General features: G+C 38.4%; 1 protein-coding gene across 3 annotated transcripts in view; it reads left to right on the forward strand.

Annotated features, from left to right (window-relative positions):
* Nucleotides 1–4900: 4900 nt before the first annotated feature.
* The window catches only part of LOC308527660 (cytochrome P450 1A4-like), a 55889-nt gene continuing 43256 nt past the window's right edge, over nt 4901–17533 (forward strand). The window contains exon 1 of one of the 3 annotated variants that reach the window (XM_081103063.1): nt 4901–5512. In XM_081103063.1, coding sequence (XP_080959189.1) covers nt 5509–5512 — 4 coding nt within the window. In that variant the 5' untranslated portion in view covers nt 4901–5508. The remainder of the gene's footprint in view (nt 5513–17533) is intronic. The other 2 variants (XR_013996636.1, XM_081103061.1) reach the window with 2 other exon arrangements.

Below are 17533 nucleotides of genomic sequence, written 5' to 3' on the forward strand. Positions count from 1 at the left end.
GACATCTTTAGAAGAACAAGTGAGCTGGGCGATGGGCAGGGGCAGACAGGGTTGCGGGGGGAAAGGAACTGTATACAGAGCCCGCAGAGAGTAGAAAAAGAAAGGGCAAGTGAGATTACTGGTCATCTGGTGTCTTAGATCCCATGCAAAGCAAACTTCAAGCACAACAGCAAACACAACCTTTGAGCCTTACTGTCTCCAAAGAGTATTTACCAAGTGCTGTCTGGCTTGATCTCCCAGATTCGGTTAAATATGCATTTTCCTAATGTTGTGTTTCTGACTTTCTTTCTTCCCCTTTTTGTTATTGTTGATACTATATTTTTTAAAAAATTAAAACCTTATTTGCTCTAACAATATAATTCTGACCCCAAAGAAAGAAAGAAAGAAGAGTGAGGAAAAAGGGAAAAAAATCCACAGAACATTTTTAAAAAGATTTTTCAATAGGACAATAATGTAACTTGACATTTATGATGAGTATATTAAATATATCTGATTCTTTGATCATATTAAATATATACATAGATTTTATACATTATTTTTCCATTTTAAAACACTGATATTTATAAATTAGCGGGCAATTCATTGTAATCTTGCCATTTTATAAGCTACCTTTTATTAAGATTAAAAACAGGCTTAAAATACATATTATTTGGTGAGTAAAGGCATACAAACATATCAAAGCTTTTAAATATATCATTGTACTTTATTATATTAATGGGTAATGAAAATGGGAAATTATAAATGAGCTGAAAGGTTTTTATGCCTTTTTATGTCCTCTTAATGTGGCCATTTTATCACATTTTATCACAGTTCTTTGTTTAAGTGGCCAGTACTCCAACTGAATCAAAGATCTAGGAAAATGTTCATCCTGGAATTTCCAGCACCTCACACAATGCTTGGTGCATCATAGGTTCTTAATTAAAGATATTTAATGAATAAAAAGATGAATAGAATTAATACCCCACACATATCACGCTGTTTGTTTTGGCATTATAGTTTTAGAATGGTAGAAATTAATTTTTTTAAAACAGACTACACACCCCTTAATTTTTACATATTGAAACTGGTCATAAAAGTATAAAATATATGAAAAGGTAGATTCTCTAATGGCTAATCACTGGCAATGAATATTTAATTGATCACATATTTTCAGCTCTATGAGAGTTAGAAAGTAACAAGTTCTCATTGTTAAATTCATATACATAAGTTGGGCATCATGCTCATAGTATTGGCAATTCAAACTCCCTCTCTCTTTTTTTATTCCATAATCACAAATACTTTTTAAAGTCTCAAAGATCAACAGATAGCAATACATGAAAAATTAAAGTGCTCCGTTTAAGTGAGAGAGCCTTTTTAGGGAAATGCACACACACACAGAATAGTGATTTAGTCACAAAATACATAAAGTCATTCTCTGGATTTATTTTAGGTTGATTGACAAAGATAAAATAACCATTTTCCTGTAGCAGAAATTAATGAAGATATTCATATCCTTGTTTCATTATTTGGTTTTAATTACAATTTTTGGAATAGATTATTTGAGAGGAAATTTGAAAACCTTAAAATCCATCCTTTTAAAGTGTGTGATTCAGTGGTTTTTGGTAGAATCAGAGTTGTGCCACTATCATCACTATCTAATATTAGAAGATTTTTATCACTCCATAAAGAAAAACCTGTATTCATTAGTGGTCACTTCCTATTCCCTCTCCCCCAGTCCCTTGTAATCACTACTCTATTTTCAGTCTCTCTACGGATTTTCCTATTGTGGACATCACACACAAAGACTGTTTATCTTGAAAATACAGTGGGGCCTTGACTTACGAGTTTAATTCGTTCCGTGATGGAGCTCGTAACTCAAATTACTCGTATATCAAATCAAAAAGTGAACAAGTGAGACACGTGATGCTGAGCTGATGTTGTGGCATTCACTGTGACATTTGCTGTGCCAACTAGCGGTGGGGTATCTGAAGCTGGCTCGTAACCCGAATTTTAGCTCGCAACTCAAAGCAAAAAATTGGCCGAGAGGCGGCTCGTATCTCGAAAAACTCGTTAGTCGAGACAGTCATAAGTAAAGGCCCCACTGTACTATTTATTTTAAAGATTTAGATGCCAAACAGAAACACAACTGAATTGTTTTAAGTGATTGAGTTGATTATATTTAGACTACCTTCTCCTCCTCCTCCTCCTCGTCCTCCTCCTCCTTTTTATTATTATTAATTTGAGAAAGAAAAAAACCCACATCAATTTGTTGTTCTACTTCATTGGTTGATTCTTGTAGTGCCCTGACTGTGGATTGAACCCCAACCTTGGCATATCAAAAAGGTGCTCTAACCAACTGAGTTACCTGGCCAGGTCTTGTATATATTTTTGAACTTAATAAACTCGTATAGTCTACCCTTTGACTCCTCTGCATCTATACACATCTGTATATATTTTTGAATTCCCATAAAGCAAAGGTGTGCTCTTGTCTAGAAGATGATGCACATCTGTAATAGTTCTTTGCTCTCCCCTCTCTCTGGAAAAAGGGAGACACAGAGTCCCAATAGTGTGTCCATCTCCAGGAAGTCATGGTATCCATCTCTCGGTGATGTTAATTACTCCTCAAATTTTGTTAGTTTTACCTGGAGATAAACATGAAGTCTACATTGTAATAGAGTCACCCCCTCATACATCTCATATACAGGATATCCAGTCTGAAGTGGGCCATTTGTCCTCAGGTGACCAGATTTCTTTAGTGATCTTATCTGAATTTTTGTTTCTGAAGGATCTGAATCCTCAGAAATCTGCCTTTTCATGGTTGCTGTAGTTTTTATAGACTTTTATTTTTGCACAGGAAAGTATTCATGCATGCTCTGAGAATCCAGTCAGTGTGCTCCTGCCTGTGCTCACAGTTTAGAAACTACTCAAGTGCCGTGTGGACAACTGACATTGATTTCCCCACGGAGAACATAGGTTTGCTCCCACACCCCAGAGGCCTGCGCTGTGACCCTGCTATTGGAGCCTGTGGAGACACCATGCGCTGTCAGAGATGCTGAGGATCTTAGGCCCTGGACTTGCTGCAGAGCCTGCCCTTGCTCTGGTCCCCACTCAAACTTGGCCATTTGAAGGGTAACTGTAAATTGGGGTAGTAGCTGGGAGGGGACACTGCCTGCTTCATGCTGGTACTACAAAGGGAATGCTGAAAGCAGCTAGCGAGTGAAACAAATTGTGGTTGCCCTCAGCATGACAGCCATGGCTGGGATGATGACACCCACAGAACCAAACATGTAGAAAGAGCATGCTCCTTGCCCCTGTTTTTGCCTGCCAGTCTCTTGTAGTGCCCCTATTGGTAGAATCTAATGGTAATCCAGCTGGAAAAAAAAAACCAGAGTATTTGCAACCTCAGCACCTCAAATCAAGTATAGGAGGATGGGTTTGGAGATGAATCTGCAGTAGGCTAGTACTCAGCACAGTATGAAATTGATAATCAATTTAGTCTACAGAACAACATGTATAAAAGCAACTTGAATTGGCTTATTTTCTTTATAATAAAACTAATATGTATTAATTACATGAAAAAAATTTAGAAAAAGAATAAAATAAAAATCACCCATAATCTGACCATTTAAAGAAAAATGTTGGTACCCCTATCGCCTTTATTACACACACACACACACACACACACACACACACACACCTTTATATTTGCAAAAAAGGGGACCATGCTCTACATGCAATTTTTAAAACCTACTTTAACACTTAGCAATATAATATACTGTTAGCATCTTTACTTGTCTTTAAATAATTCACAACATCAATTGTCCACATGGGTTATCAGTGTATCTCTATCACATGCAGTAATACATTAGAAATCGTTTCCTTGTTTTGGATGTTTTAAATAACTTTTATTTAGTACTGTGATAAATATCTTTCTTCTGAATTCTTTACAAGAATGTGTTGATACACTATACTTGGGAGAAGTGTTCACATTACTAGTGTTTGAATCTTAATGATACTGTGTCTGTATATAAGTCCCTGAAAATAGGGTTTGTCACATAGAGTAAAGCCATTTCTTGAATGGTAGGTCAGATGCAACTCCCTTCCTGCTCTTTCCTCCTGCCCTTTATCCCTCCCTCCCTGTCGTTTCTTTCTTCCTCTCTCTCTCTTTGGTCAGTGGGATTATGATGTTAGGCTGAGGCTTACTTGGATTACTGCACATTCAAAAATGCATCTAGGGCAGTGGTTCTCAACCTGTGGGTCGCGACCTCTTTGGCGGTCAAATGACCCTTTTCACAGGGGCCGCCTAAGACCATCCTGCATATCAGATATTTTCATTACGATTCATAACAGTAGCAACATTACAGTTATGAAGTAGCAACGCAAATAATTTTATGGTTGGGGGTCACCACAACATGAGGAACTGTATTAAAGGGTCGTAGCATTAGGAAGGTTGAGAACCACTGATCTAGGGAGAGATTTTTTTAGTGTGGGTAGTGTTGAGAACAGCTTGGATGGAGACAGAATGAAATGGCAAGGATATTTTACATAGATATAAATGGAACTGCTTAGCACAAAAAAAACTTAGAATGTTTTGTGCTAGGAGAATAAATTGGAATTGAGTGGGTGTTTTTTTCTTTGCAAATATTAAATGCTAAATCTTAAAACCATCTGTGCTCATTCTGAAAGTTTAAATTTTAAATGTAGGTAAGTCAAAGTGAAAAAGTCTTGGGGAGAGGTGGTGTTGTGTTGCCAAGCAACGCTGCTAATCTAAGATCTCTCAATAAAGTGGCATAAAATTTTGGCTACAATAAATGTGCCCCCACAAGGAAGTGAGTCAGCACCAGCTATTTCAGGAGGACATTGTAGGGAGCCCAAAAAAGTCTCCAATAAGGATAAAATTGTCTTCGAGCTGTTTTGTCTTTCCTTCACAATGCAAACCCTTATACCTCAACTCACTGGTGCCCAGATCAGATACAGTCACAGAGCTAACATGTACCCTGTTTCCCCCTATGAAGGTCCTCACTATGAAATGAGAGAATTGCCTCGATATGCAGAGGCTAGGAGCCCATACCCTTACTCAGAGGACAGAAGCCCGTGGCTGGAGTCTACTGACTGGGAAGCAGGAGTCTCATCCACAACGTGGTATCAGACAGAAGAGCAGGAACAGGATGAGACGGCTTGCCTGTGTTCTTGCTCCTGGAAATGTACCATTTAAACTCAGATGATCTCTTTCTTGTTTGCCCAACATCGGTTCCACCTGTCATTTTGTTTGTTTGTTTGCTTGCTTTCCCCCCAAACTACTGCTTTGGAATGGAGTTTTGTTGAAGATAAGGACTTGCTATTTTCTGTATAATGAGTCTGGTCAACTGGAAGCTCTGGAATTTTAAGGAAATGATTCAAAATTGTTAGCTGGGGTTTCCCCCCACTATGAGCTCAAGAAATTTAACCCTTGATTTCCTGATTGAGAAAAATGACCTGGAAGAACGTCCTCTTCTCTGACATAAGACTGGCAAGAATGAGAAGCCAAGCATGGGTAATGAAACTCACATCTATGCACTGATTTATTTTTTTCTCCAAAATGCATGCACCTTTTCTAGCTGTTCTTGAGTGAAGATGCAGAACGTGATAATTGTTGGCCTGAAAAACTGTGGTTGGATTTAGACCCTGGAGGGACTCTCTGCTACCTAACAAACATTTTTAGTTAAGTTTAGTTAAAGTGGAAAATACTTTGGGGTTTTAGGGTTTGAGAAAGCAGTTCCCTCTCCTTTTAATTATTCTTTCTTATTTGAATATCTGTAACTTCTTATGTTGATAAGTTATGTTATTTGGGTTAGTTATAATAAATGTGGGTGACTTCATTAACTACATAGGTTTCATAGCCTGTTACTGTTGTTATTGTTATGGCAAATTATATAAATAGTACCGTCACCTAAATAGAGGATAGCTAGTAAGAATTCGAGATATAATTTGGAATGCTTTTGAATTTTATAGAAACATTTCAATGGAGGAACTATGGGCTTATTATTTATTTTATTGAGCTGCTGAACTGACTACTGCTATTTAATGCTAAAGTAACTACTCATCTTAAAATCATAAGGATTATTATGGTTTTCAGGTCATATGTTTACTGTTTTAAATTGTTACTGCTCTCCAATAATTATTTCCCTTATTTTTTGGTAGAATTTTATAACACTTTTAAATGATTTAAAAGTAATACTAACTGATTTTGGAAAATATGGAAACACAAGAAACACTTAAGAAGAGGGAAAACATCCTATGCATTCTTAGCATTCAATGGTTAATTTCCTTCCCCTTTTTAACTCTTACTAAATGTTTTTATCACAATAAAATGTCCTTCTTTGTCCCTTATGGCAGTTTTTTTTATATCCCCTTTCTTTCATACTCTATGATTACCATATACTTCTATGCAATATTTTTTATACAGTGTATATAATGTATATAAAATACTATATATTTTTAATTATTTGGAAAAGAAACTAATTTGGGGTTTTTTAATCCTCACCTGAGTATATGCTTTATTTTTTAACTGATTTTTTTTTTTTTTTTTTAGAGAGAGAGAGAGGATGGGATAGGGAGAGAGAGAGAGAGAAAAACATCGATGTGAGAATGAAACATCCATCTGTTTCCTAGAGGGACAATGGGAGACAGCCAGAGTGGCTGGAGAGTGAGAAGGAAATGACAAAAACAGCCAGAGAAGGAAACACCCAATTCTGTGTATAAACTCTGCCCGCGTCTTTGGCTGATTTCTGAACTATGCTTATATGGAATGAACCAAAAGGTAACTGAAGTGAGAGCCTACCTGCTGCCCAACACAGGCAAGACAGAGTTCCCAGTTTGAGTCTAATCAAGCTAATTCTCTGATGGAGTATAAGCAGCAATGTTCTTCAGGGTGGCAGGCTGGGCTAGAATGGAATGGAGTATACAAATCTGCCATGCTCCTTCAAAAGAATTATTAAATTCAGGTCTTCATTTTTCTGGCCTTGTACATATTTTTAAAAAGGAAACCCAATATTAGGGTGTTTAATTAATTTATATTTTACTATCCGAGCTGTTTCTTAAGAGACATTTGATGTTTAAGGAAATATTGTGATTTTTTAAAAAATAATAAGCTTTTGTCAACACTATCTCTTTGAGGTAGACACTTTATACAGTCAACAGGAAGCAGAGTGATACAAGTGAGTCTGAGAGGGGACCTGTGACTGCCCAACCAATGGAATATGGCGGAAGTGATGCTTTGGGACTTCCAAGTCCAGGCCATAAAAAACTTCCAGTTGGCGCTCTCTCTCAGGATGTTTCCCTTTGGAATACAGCCCCCATGTAGGGAAGAAGCCCAGGTTGTATGGAGAAGCCACATAAAGTGTTTCAGTTGAGAGACCCCGCCAAATCTCAGTGTCAGCCATCATCACCCTCTGGAAATGTGCATGAACACACCTGCAGGTGATTTCAGTCCCCAGGCTTTGAGTGTTCCGGACATTGTGGAGCAGAGACAAGCTGTCCCCATTGTGCCCTGACCAGCTTTCTGACAAATAGAAACCAAGAGAGATAAAAATTATCATTCTGTTAAGCCACATTGGTGTTTTGGAGAAATTGGCTATGCAATTTGTATATCATACTTGGACTGGTAGAATGGGAAGAGATGGAAAATTCCAGTGGGCTGATGAGTAAATGAGCATTTAGGTGGGAGAGACAGTGAGCTTAGGTGACTCTTTCAAGAAATCAATTTGTTGGGGAAACAAGATACCCCTACTTCTCATTGCCTAAATAGAGAATAGCTAGTAAGAAATCGAGATATTGGAAAGCATTTCTTTTTCATAGGAAAGGCTTGATTAGGTTGTATGCTGAAATAAAAGAGCTAATAGAGACAGGAGAATGTTGAAGATGTGTGAGAGAGAGAGAGAGAGAGAGAGAGAGAGAGAGAGAGAGAGAGAGAGAAAAAGAGAGAGATAGGGAGGGAGTTTAAAAAATCCCCCAGGAAGATAGAGAAGTAGAGAATCTACGGCACAGTAGAAGCATTAACCACACATACAAGGGGGTCCTCACCAAGTGAGGTCAAATGTTACTAGCTGCAGATTTGCTTGTTGTAGGTGACTCAAGTAGTCCTCCCCACTGATTCTAATGTCCTTTGCCAAATTCAAGGTCAGTATGTTTGTGAAGAAAAAGAAAGTGACAGAACTAAAGAAAAGTAGTAAATATTTTGGGGAGTGGGATAAGCAACCTGCTCAGTAAAATAATTAAAAGTGGTGTGAAGGCTCAGAATGTGGGATATTTCTTAGGTCTCATTTTAAATTCTTTTATTTCTGTATTTCTGAGCATTTCCTCCTCAATATGACATTTCCAATATTCTCTCTTCCAGGTAATTACACAAATTCTATACTTACATACCTGTAGGTTACTTTATATGATCAAATTATAAATAATAATGCTATTAATGCATATTAATTATATATGTGTGATACTTGAAATTTACCAAATTATTTCAAGTTCAACACCATTTGCCCCAACCAAGAAGCTGTATGTCCAATCAATGGTTTAGCATTTCACTCTGGTCAGCTTTGGCCTAGTGACCAATCGCTGCCTTTGCATAGCCTCAGAATAAAAACTCTTCTTCCAGAAATAGGTACAGAACAGAGACTTCCAAAACCTCCATAACTTGTGCTTCACTGATCCCAAAGCAATTGGGGTGAATCGGGTCTTTATGCTCCATAAAGGCAACGCTGTATCACCAAACGGTCTTGAATTAACCTGAAACCTCAAACTCTGCCTACAGGATACAGACACTTCCTTATCAAAGCCCCCAGGCTGTACATTACGATTGGCTTCTTCTCATAAATCCATTTCACATGTCATACTCAGGGGCAATGGCTACAGCCAATAATTAACCCTGGTGGATTGGCTCTTCTCCAAAATTTAGTTGTTTGTCTTCTCAGTTGATAACATATAGAGAATGTTGGCAAAATTCCCCAAGAGATGTTTTTTTTAGAGGGTGTATTTGAGGGACATTATTGAAGGCTGTTGTGCTTTCCAGTTCTTATCTGTGATTATAATGGTGAGCACAGGCCAAAGAATGCCATGCATTTTTCAATAAGTGAGGAATTTTATTTATCTGACTTCATAAGTTAATGTGACTTTTCAACTAGGACAAAATGAAAGAAAAAAAAAGATAAATACAAGTATTCACTCTTGAAATTCTATTACATGCTGGCCAAGGTTGGCCTGCCTGGACACAGACTACCAGACACAGAACTGGGCACAGAGAGCCTTTGTGTGTGGACACCCTTCATGTGCACCCCCTCTTCTCCGGGAGGACTCTCTGAGAAAAGGCACAGCAGCTTCTGAAAGCCAAGGACTGGCTTGGTGCTGCTAGGAACTGGCCTGCCACTCTCAGCTGGGCCACTGTATCCTCGGTCTCCTCCTACCAAATATAAACAACTTCAAACAATGACAACGCCAGACAAGGTCCTGTGACTTTTTTGGATCAAGGCAAAAGAATAATATTCTGTAATTATGTCTTAACAGATAAAAACAAGACTGTTGTCCAAGCAATTAAACGCACACGCAAATATCACCTTAATCTGGCTCATAGGAGTAACCACTGCCTTTATACCAATTACAAGTTTAGCTGTACCCCATTCTTCGCCACCTCCTAGAAAATAATTATTCACGTGCCCAATCAATGAATTAGCCTCACTTCCTGACAGTAGCAACCAATCCAGAGCAAAAGCCCTGCTTCTTGGAACCCTTTCAGATTGCCAACCATATGTTCAAATCTTGTAAGTCCTTTTTCACACCCTTCTACTCGTTTCCCAGAAGGCAGGGTCTCCCTCAACGCAACATGTCCATAAAAGCATTGGTGTGTTCCAGGAGGCTTTTAGCTGGAGGGATTTGACCAATCTGTGACATGAGCATTTGGGAGCCAAAGGAAAGCTAGAGGAACGCTTACTAGAAAAGACAGACATGTGCAAAGGACAGAGAGGTAAGCTAGCAGCGATAGGAATTCCTCCAAATGCACAGAAAAGGGAGATTGATATGGGAAAAGGCAGAGAGAAACAGTGCTAGAAACAATTTATGAAGAGAGGACTTGAGAAAACAGGCACAGGGTTGCAATGTGATGTTGGAAGTGGGTGTGGGAGGGTGTGGGGGCGTGGGGGTGTGGTGGGAGGAGAATAATTCACCTAGGCACTCATTCACTTATTCAGTTAGTCAACAACAATATACTGAGTGCCAGCTCTATGCTGGGCAGTGTAAACAAAGAAAGATACTGCTCTTGCCCTACTACAGTTTAGTGGTTAAGAGGTGGAGGAAACCAGTTTTATTCAAATCATTGCAAGATAAGTATTGTCACAGTTACTGGTGCTCTGGAGGAAGGCTGTGTAAGGCTATGAGAGACTATGCTAAGGTGGAAGGCCACAGAGGACTTCCTTGAGTAAGTGGCTTTGAGCCAAGATCTGAAGACAGATTAAGAGCTAACCAGGTAAATAGCCAGGCATGGAGAAAGATAGTGTGAATGCCCTATCGTGGGAAAGAATATTATCAGTATAATCAGTATGAAGTTTTATTGGAAAACAGCCGCATATTTGTTTACACGTTGTCTATGGCTGCTTTTTCATTACAACAACAGTGTTGAAAAGCTGCAACAGAGACGGTATGGCCCACAGAGCCTAAATATTTATTATCTATCCTCTTAGAAGAAAAAAGTTGGCTGAGCCCTTTGACAGGCAATGCTAGGAGTTTTGTCTTTGTTGAAAGAGAATAGAATGCCATCGGTGGCATGGAAAACATGCCTTGTGATTAGAACATGGTGAGCGCATTGAACAGAGTCTCAATAACATGTGGGTAGAAGAATTATGAGACAATAGCAGATGAGGGTGGTGGTGGTGAAGATGGAGAGAAGTGTAATGGGCTGGATACATGAAATAAGAGAGAAGGTCATGTCATTTGCTGAGGCAGAGGGTGCTCAAAAGAGGACTAGTGTTTGTTTGTTTTTGTTTTTTAAAAATATTTTTATTGATTTCAGAGAGGAAGGGAGAGGGAGAGAGAGATAGAAACATCAGTGATGAGAGAGAATCATTGAATGGCTGCCTCCAGCATGCCCCACACTGGGGGCATTGATCCCACAAGCCACACATGTGCCCTGACCAGGAATCGAACCATGACCTCCTGGTTCATAGGTGGACACTCAACCACTGAATCATGCCGGCCGGCCAGGCAGGACTAGTGTTTTGATGATTTTTACCCAAGAATATGAGTTAAGTTTGGGTGTGTCAATTTTTTAAAAAATATATTTTATTGATTTTTTTACAGAGAGGAAGGGAGAGGGATAGAGAGTTAGAAACATCAATGAGATGAGAGAGAAATATCGACCAGCTGCTTCCTGCACACTCCCTACTGGGGATGTGCCCACAACCAAAGTACATGCCCTTGACCGGAATCGAACCTGGGACCCTTGAGTCTGCAGGCCGAAGCTCTATCCACTGAGCCAAACTGGTTAGGGCAAGGGCATGTCAATTTTAAGTTCACTTTGAGATGCCCAAGAGAAGATACACATTAGACAATTTAGATATACAATGCTGGAGCGCAAAGAAGAATGCTAATTACATGCACAGCCTCCCCTATGGTTTATACATAACCCAAGGAGATAAATGAGGATCCAAGTCCAGAGTCAAGATTATTCTGAAAATACGGGATTTGAGTACATTGTAGGGCTTCATCTCACTGGGATTTGATCCCCCCAATCTAAGGTGGAGGAAACTAGAGAATGGCAGTCACCCCGGACTGGTAGCTACCATATGGACACAAAAGAGCTGGAGGAGGAAAGCATGTTCCATTTGGGGCAACCCATTCCAAGAGGAAAAGAACAATAGACAAGGGGCAGGGCCATTCATGGACAAGGAATTCAGCATCAATCATCTCATCCAGTAGAGAAACCTGACACTGAGGAACACCAGATTCTCACAAAGTTCACCAATGAGACTAGCTACTCCTTTATCCAAGAGAGATATGGCCAAGCAGAGAGAGGGACTTGGAGTGTTTTTCTAACATTGTTCTAAGTCAGAAAGTTCCTTTATGGCAATGTGAGGAGTTCAGGAAGGGTTTGAATAAATATTCCTCTTTAAGAAAAATATCAAAATCATATAAAGGACAAAAAACCTGTAAAGAGTTAAAAATTTATTTATGTTCTTTAATTTTTTTTTTAAATTGAATGTATTGGTTAATAAAATTGATAGGTTTCACCTGGCCAGTCTGGCCCTGTGGTTGAGTGACGACTCATGAACCATGAAGTCACAGTTTGATTTCCGGTTAGGGGACATGCCTGGGTTTTGGGCTCTGTACCAGTGGGGGGCATGCAGGAGGCAGCCAACTGATGATTGTCTCTCAATGATGTTTCTATTTCTCTCTCCCTTCCTCTCTTTGAAATCAATAAAAACATATTTTTTAAAAAAAATATAGGTTTCAGGGGTGCAATTCTATAATACATCATCTGTATATTGTATTGTGTTTGCACCCCCCCAAACTTTATGTTCTAATTTTAGGGAAGAAGGAACTAGGAAGCTAAATTTAAATAAATGAAATTTACTAATATAATTACATTTTAATAAGCAAAGCTGACAAGGGATTAGTGAACATAAAGAGACACTAGTAAGAAGTTGATAGAAGGCTGCTTAGAAGTAGCTTCCCAGAGTTTGGCCATTTTCATGGGCCAAGTATTAGTGGAGGGTAAAAATCTCTTGAGCCTGAACTTTGAGCAGCATTAAATCCTAGATGTCTTTATCTCTTCAAGACACTCACTGTGGTGAGTAGTTGATTGATGTAGGAAGTAGCTCATGAAAATTTTTTAATAATTCGTATCAAACAAGTCCATTGTTTGTCAGCCATAATTTAAAACAGAACTAGCATTAGGAGTGAATTTTGAGCTCTTATTATTATGCTGGTTAATCACTAACAGACTATATTTTCAGTGGGAAAATAATGGATGTCTTTGTTTCTTTTTTTATAATTAAGTTCAAAGACCTTTCATAAAGATAATATTTTTTCTCATAGTTAATGCCATGTTCCCTTTCATAATTTAAAGTTTTGCCTTTAAGTGTTCATCAATTCAAAAATTATGCACCTTTGTTGCAAAAACTCAAATATTATAGAAAAATTGCAGAATAAAGTGTTTTCCTTGTTGGAAAACATTTTACCTGCTCCTTTCCCCCTCTCTTCTCATAATATCATGGTTAACAATTTCAACTATATACACTTACAGAACTTTACCCATGAATTTACACATGTGGTTTTCTTTATATAAATTATATTACATATTGTTGTTGTTGTTGTTATGACTGTTATGTAACTTGCTTTCCTTGATTAATCTGAGCCTCCAATTCAGCACAGATAAATCTATTTGAATAACTTTAACAACTGCAAGGTAACAGTACTATGTGTGGACATAAGGTGTTTCATAGTATTCAGAACCTAAAGCAATATTGTTTTAATGATCTTTAGCATAATAATGTCAGACTTGTGAAAAAGAAACTATTTTAGCTACAGGTTTTACATTATGACCACAAGAGAGATGACAGAACTTCATGGAAAAAGAGTTGGACTTGATGAGCCCTTGAAGCAATCTTATCATTTGACCTCTCTGGGATTTGATGCCCTTATCTGTAAACTGAAAGACTTTGGTCCAGATGATTTCCAATATTCCTGCTAGCTCTATTTTATATGTATACATACGTACATACACTTCTATATGTGTACAGGATTGGAACAGTCAGTCTTAGTTAAAAACTTTTCATATTTGGCAGCTATTAAATATCTATCTTCACTCAATACTCTAGATAACCAGATGGACAAAAATGTATGGTACCTGCTGTCCATGTCAGATATCAATTGAAAGATATTTTCTGGCTTGCCCTTAAATTGTTATTTCCAACAAAAAACATTTTCCAAGAGTCTGGGGCCACATTAGCTATCCACTTCTTTAAAAAGGAGTTAGGACCCAGCCAGCGTGGTTTAGTGGTTGAGTGTTGACCTATGAACCAGTAGGTCATGGTTCAATTCCCTGTCAGGGCACATGCCTGGGTTGTGGTCTCCATCCTCAGTGTGGGGTATGCAGAGGCAGTCAATCAATGATTCTCTCTCATCATTGTTGTTTCTATCTCTCTCTCCTTCTCCCTTCCTCTCTGAAATCAATAAAAATATATTTAAAACATAAATAAAAATAGGGCATTAGAAATCTGTGTAGAAATTAAACTATAGTGACTGGAGGAATAGAATGAAGGAAACAAAAATAAAATTTTATTTTTTAAGGTGTAGAAGGAATCTTCCCTTAGTTGTAAAAATACATGCAAAAGAACAAAACAAAAAATAAAACTTTATGGGAACAAATATGGGGGAGAGCAAAATATTGGGATGACAACTGTAAGAATGAAAATGTGGTCATTCTGGTTCCTTGAAAAGAGCTGCTGCTCCCCCTTGTGTCAAGTGTGGAAACCTAACCTGATAAAACAAAGCATTTCATCCTAAACTCAAAATGATATGAAGATCTATTTGGATTAAAATGGCATACTGCTTTCAAGGGAAAATGAAGGACATATTCAAATGGACCACTCAAGTAATGATTCTGTCTCAGGTATAGGCTTAATGTCACCAAGATAACAGAGCCAATGATGTGGGCATGTGCCCAGATAAAGCCCCAGAGGCTGACTGTAATCAACCCAGGAAATTGGTTGATCAACCCTTATTTCCCAAGTATGTTTCTATGCCAACCACTTGGCAAGGTACTAAAAAGAGTGCAAAGTAATATAGAACAGTTGTCTTTCAGAAGTGTGCCCTCCACCTAGGAAGATAAAAAATGACCACAAGGAAACAATTACAAGGTGGTAGATCCTAGAGCAGGGAGAAAGGAGAAGGGTTTTTGTGCTGGGATCTGAAAGGTCGGGTGCTTCAGAGAGATGTAGAACCTATTAGGCCAATAAAGTAGAAAAGCATGAGGCCAGAAAGTTAACCATAGTTCTGGAGTTTTGTGTTTATAAACTAAAGGCAAGAAAGAACACTTGGGGTCAGATTAAGCAACTCTGGGCTAACTACTTTGGACCATACTCCACTTGTTTTGTAGATGAATAATTATGTAATGTGTTTGAATAGAGAAAAGCCATAATGTGAAATGTTTCAGGAAGTTTAATCTGGGAAACTATAAGCAATGAGTTTTCTTTAATTGTATGTAAATATAAATACTAAAAAATTATATTAAAATATTCACCTAATTCATCATTTCATATTCTTTTACTCTTTTTCATGTAATTGATTACTACCTGACTGTATAGGGCTGTGTGTGTATGTGTGTGTTTATTTGCTGTCTCCTTCCCTGGATGCAAATTTCATGCGAGTAGGGACTTGGTCACTTTTGTTCACTGCTGTACTCCCTAACTTCTAAGACTGGTGAGCACTTGGTAGGTATTTGTTGACATTATAAATAAATTTATATTGAAAGGCTTGAGGCAAGGAGAGCAATTAAAGTGTTGACACTGATGATAAAACTTGACCTTGAATAGAAGCAGGAGAAGAAAAAATGGAGACATTTAATATTTTGAAGAATGAATAAACTAGACTTAATAACTCACTGGATGTGGCTGGCGAGGGAGAAAGAGGTGTCTAAAATTGCTGAGGCTTCAAGGTTACATGCATGGAAGGATAATGGTAGCATTGAAAATACGGGGTAGTCAGTTGAAAAGTATGTTTTGGCTAGATAACAGAGCAAGCTCTTGACACAGACTGAGTTGTTGAGGGACAGTTAGATATTTGTGATTAAAATCCAGGAGGCAGGCCAGGCTTGCAAGTTTAGCTTTATTGTGGAGATGATAGCTGACACATGAGCTTAGATGAGATTCCTGTGGGGCAAACTCTAGCTGCAGTGGCGAGGAGAACAAAGGACCGATCCTTACCGTTCTTTAAACCATCATCACAAATAACCTTAAGAGATGGGCCTGTTTATAATTTGTTTTACATTATGTTATTCTTTAAATATATATATATTATTGATGTTTTACAGAGAGGAAGGGAGAGGAATAGAGAGTTAGAAACATCGATGAGAGAGAAACATCGATCAGCTGCGTCCTGCACACCCACTACTGGGGATGTGTCTGCAACCCAGGGACATGCCCTTGACCGGAATCGAACCTGGGACCCTTTACTCAGCAGGCGGACGCTCAAGCCACTGAGCCAAACCAGTTAGGACGGCCCATTTATAATGTATGTACTCTTCTCACATATATCTATTGAGTCCTGACCAACAAACAAACAAAAACACTATGATATGAGGATTCTGGGGAACTCACAATCTGGTAAGGGAGACAAACGAAAAGAAAAGATTTACACGTCCAAGTGAATCAGTCATCCCAGGTCCCGCCAACTATGGTTCTGGTGTTGCTAAATCTATTGATCTTTCAAGACAAGTGAGGTTTTCTGTGAGAATTTCTAATGCCAAAACATATAGGACATTGCTTAAAATATGTGAAGCCGACCAAAACATTTTGCTGGCTGAATTTAATTTGTATCAGTCCTATTGCAATCTCATTCAAGAAGAAATTCCTCTATCTCCCTTAATTGTACAGCAAGCATGTCAAACTTATGGCCTGAGGGTCCGCATGTGGGCCACAATGAATATTTTTGTGGCTCAGCCAATGTAATGGTATGTAAGAAAATTTTTAATTAAAAATTTGTAACTTAATTTTTATAATATCCTGTTATACATAATTATTAATAATGAACTGCAATGTTCGCTAATGACTGATTACTATAATCATGTTGCATTCATTTCCCTTACGCACCTTACGCGCAGGCGCACTATTTCTCTCCGCTAATACTAGCAGCGAATATTTTAGCAGCCAATGGACACATCATTAGTCTTGTACTAACTTGTTTGGTGTGTGCAACAGGAAATATTTTGCTTTTGGAGAACAAGAAAAATAGTTGTTGTTTTTTATTGCGTTATGCTTATTAATTTGTGCAGTTATTCAGTGTCTGGTAAGTTAATGTTCAAGAAAAAATGTTAATTTTTATTTATATGTATTATTTTATGTTAACGATTAGTCATTTACTTCAGCCCTTGGTATTCAGCATGTCTCTACTGAAATAAACCTACATTTCTAGGAAAATTGAAGCCTTTGTTTTTTGCAGCCACATGAACTTAAACCTTGTTTATTTGGCCCCTGCTAGCCTTTGAGTTTGACATGCTTGTTGTACAGTCTCAGGGGAGGATGGTTTAGTCATTTGAGAAGCAGATTAAACAATTTGCTTGAGAGATGTTACAGGAGGTCCATTTTATAATCCTATATAATAAAAGGCTAATATGCAAATTGTCCCTACGAGCAGGAGTTAGATGTGCGCTGACCACCAGGGGGGTAGCGCAGAACATGGCGGGCGTTGGCAACGTGGTGCTGGCAGTGGGCAGCAGTGGAGGCGCTGCTGGCCCCAATGGGCCCTGACGAGTGGGACCATAGTGGGATGGTGGAGCAGGTGAGCAGGCAGCGCCAGGCCAAGGTGGGTGCAA

This window comes from Myotis nattereri (assembly GCF_964212035.1).
Source record: "Myotis nattereri genome assembly, chromosome: 12".
Classification (NCBI taxonomy): domain Eukaryota; kingdom Metazoa; phylum Chordata; class Mammalia; order Chiroptera; family Vespertilionidae; genus Myotis; species Myotis nattereri.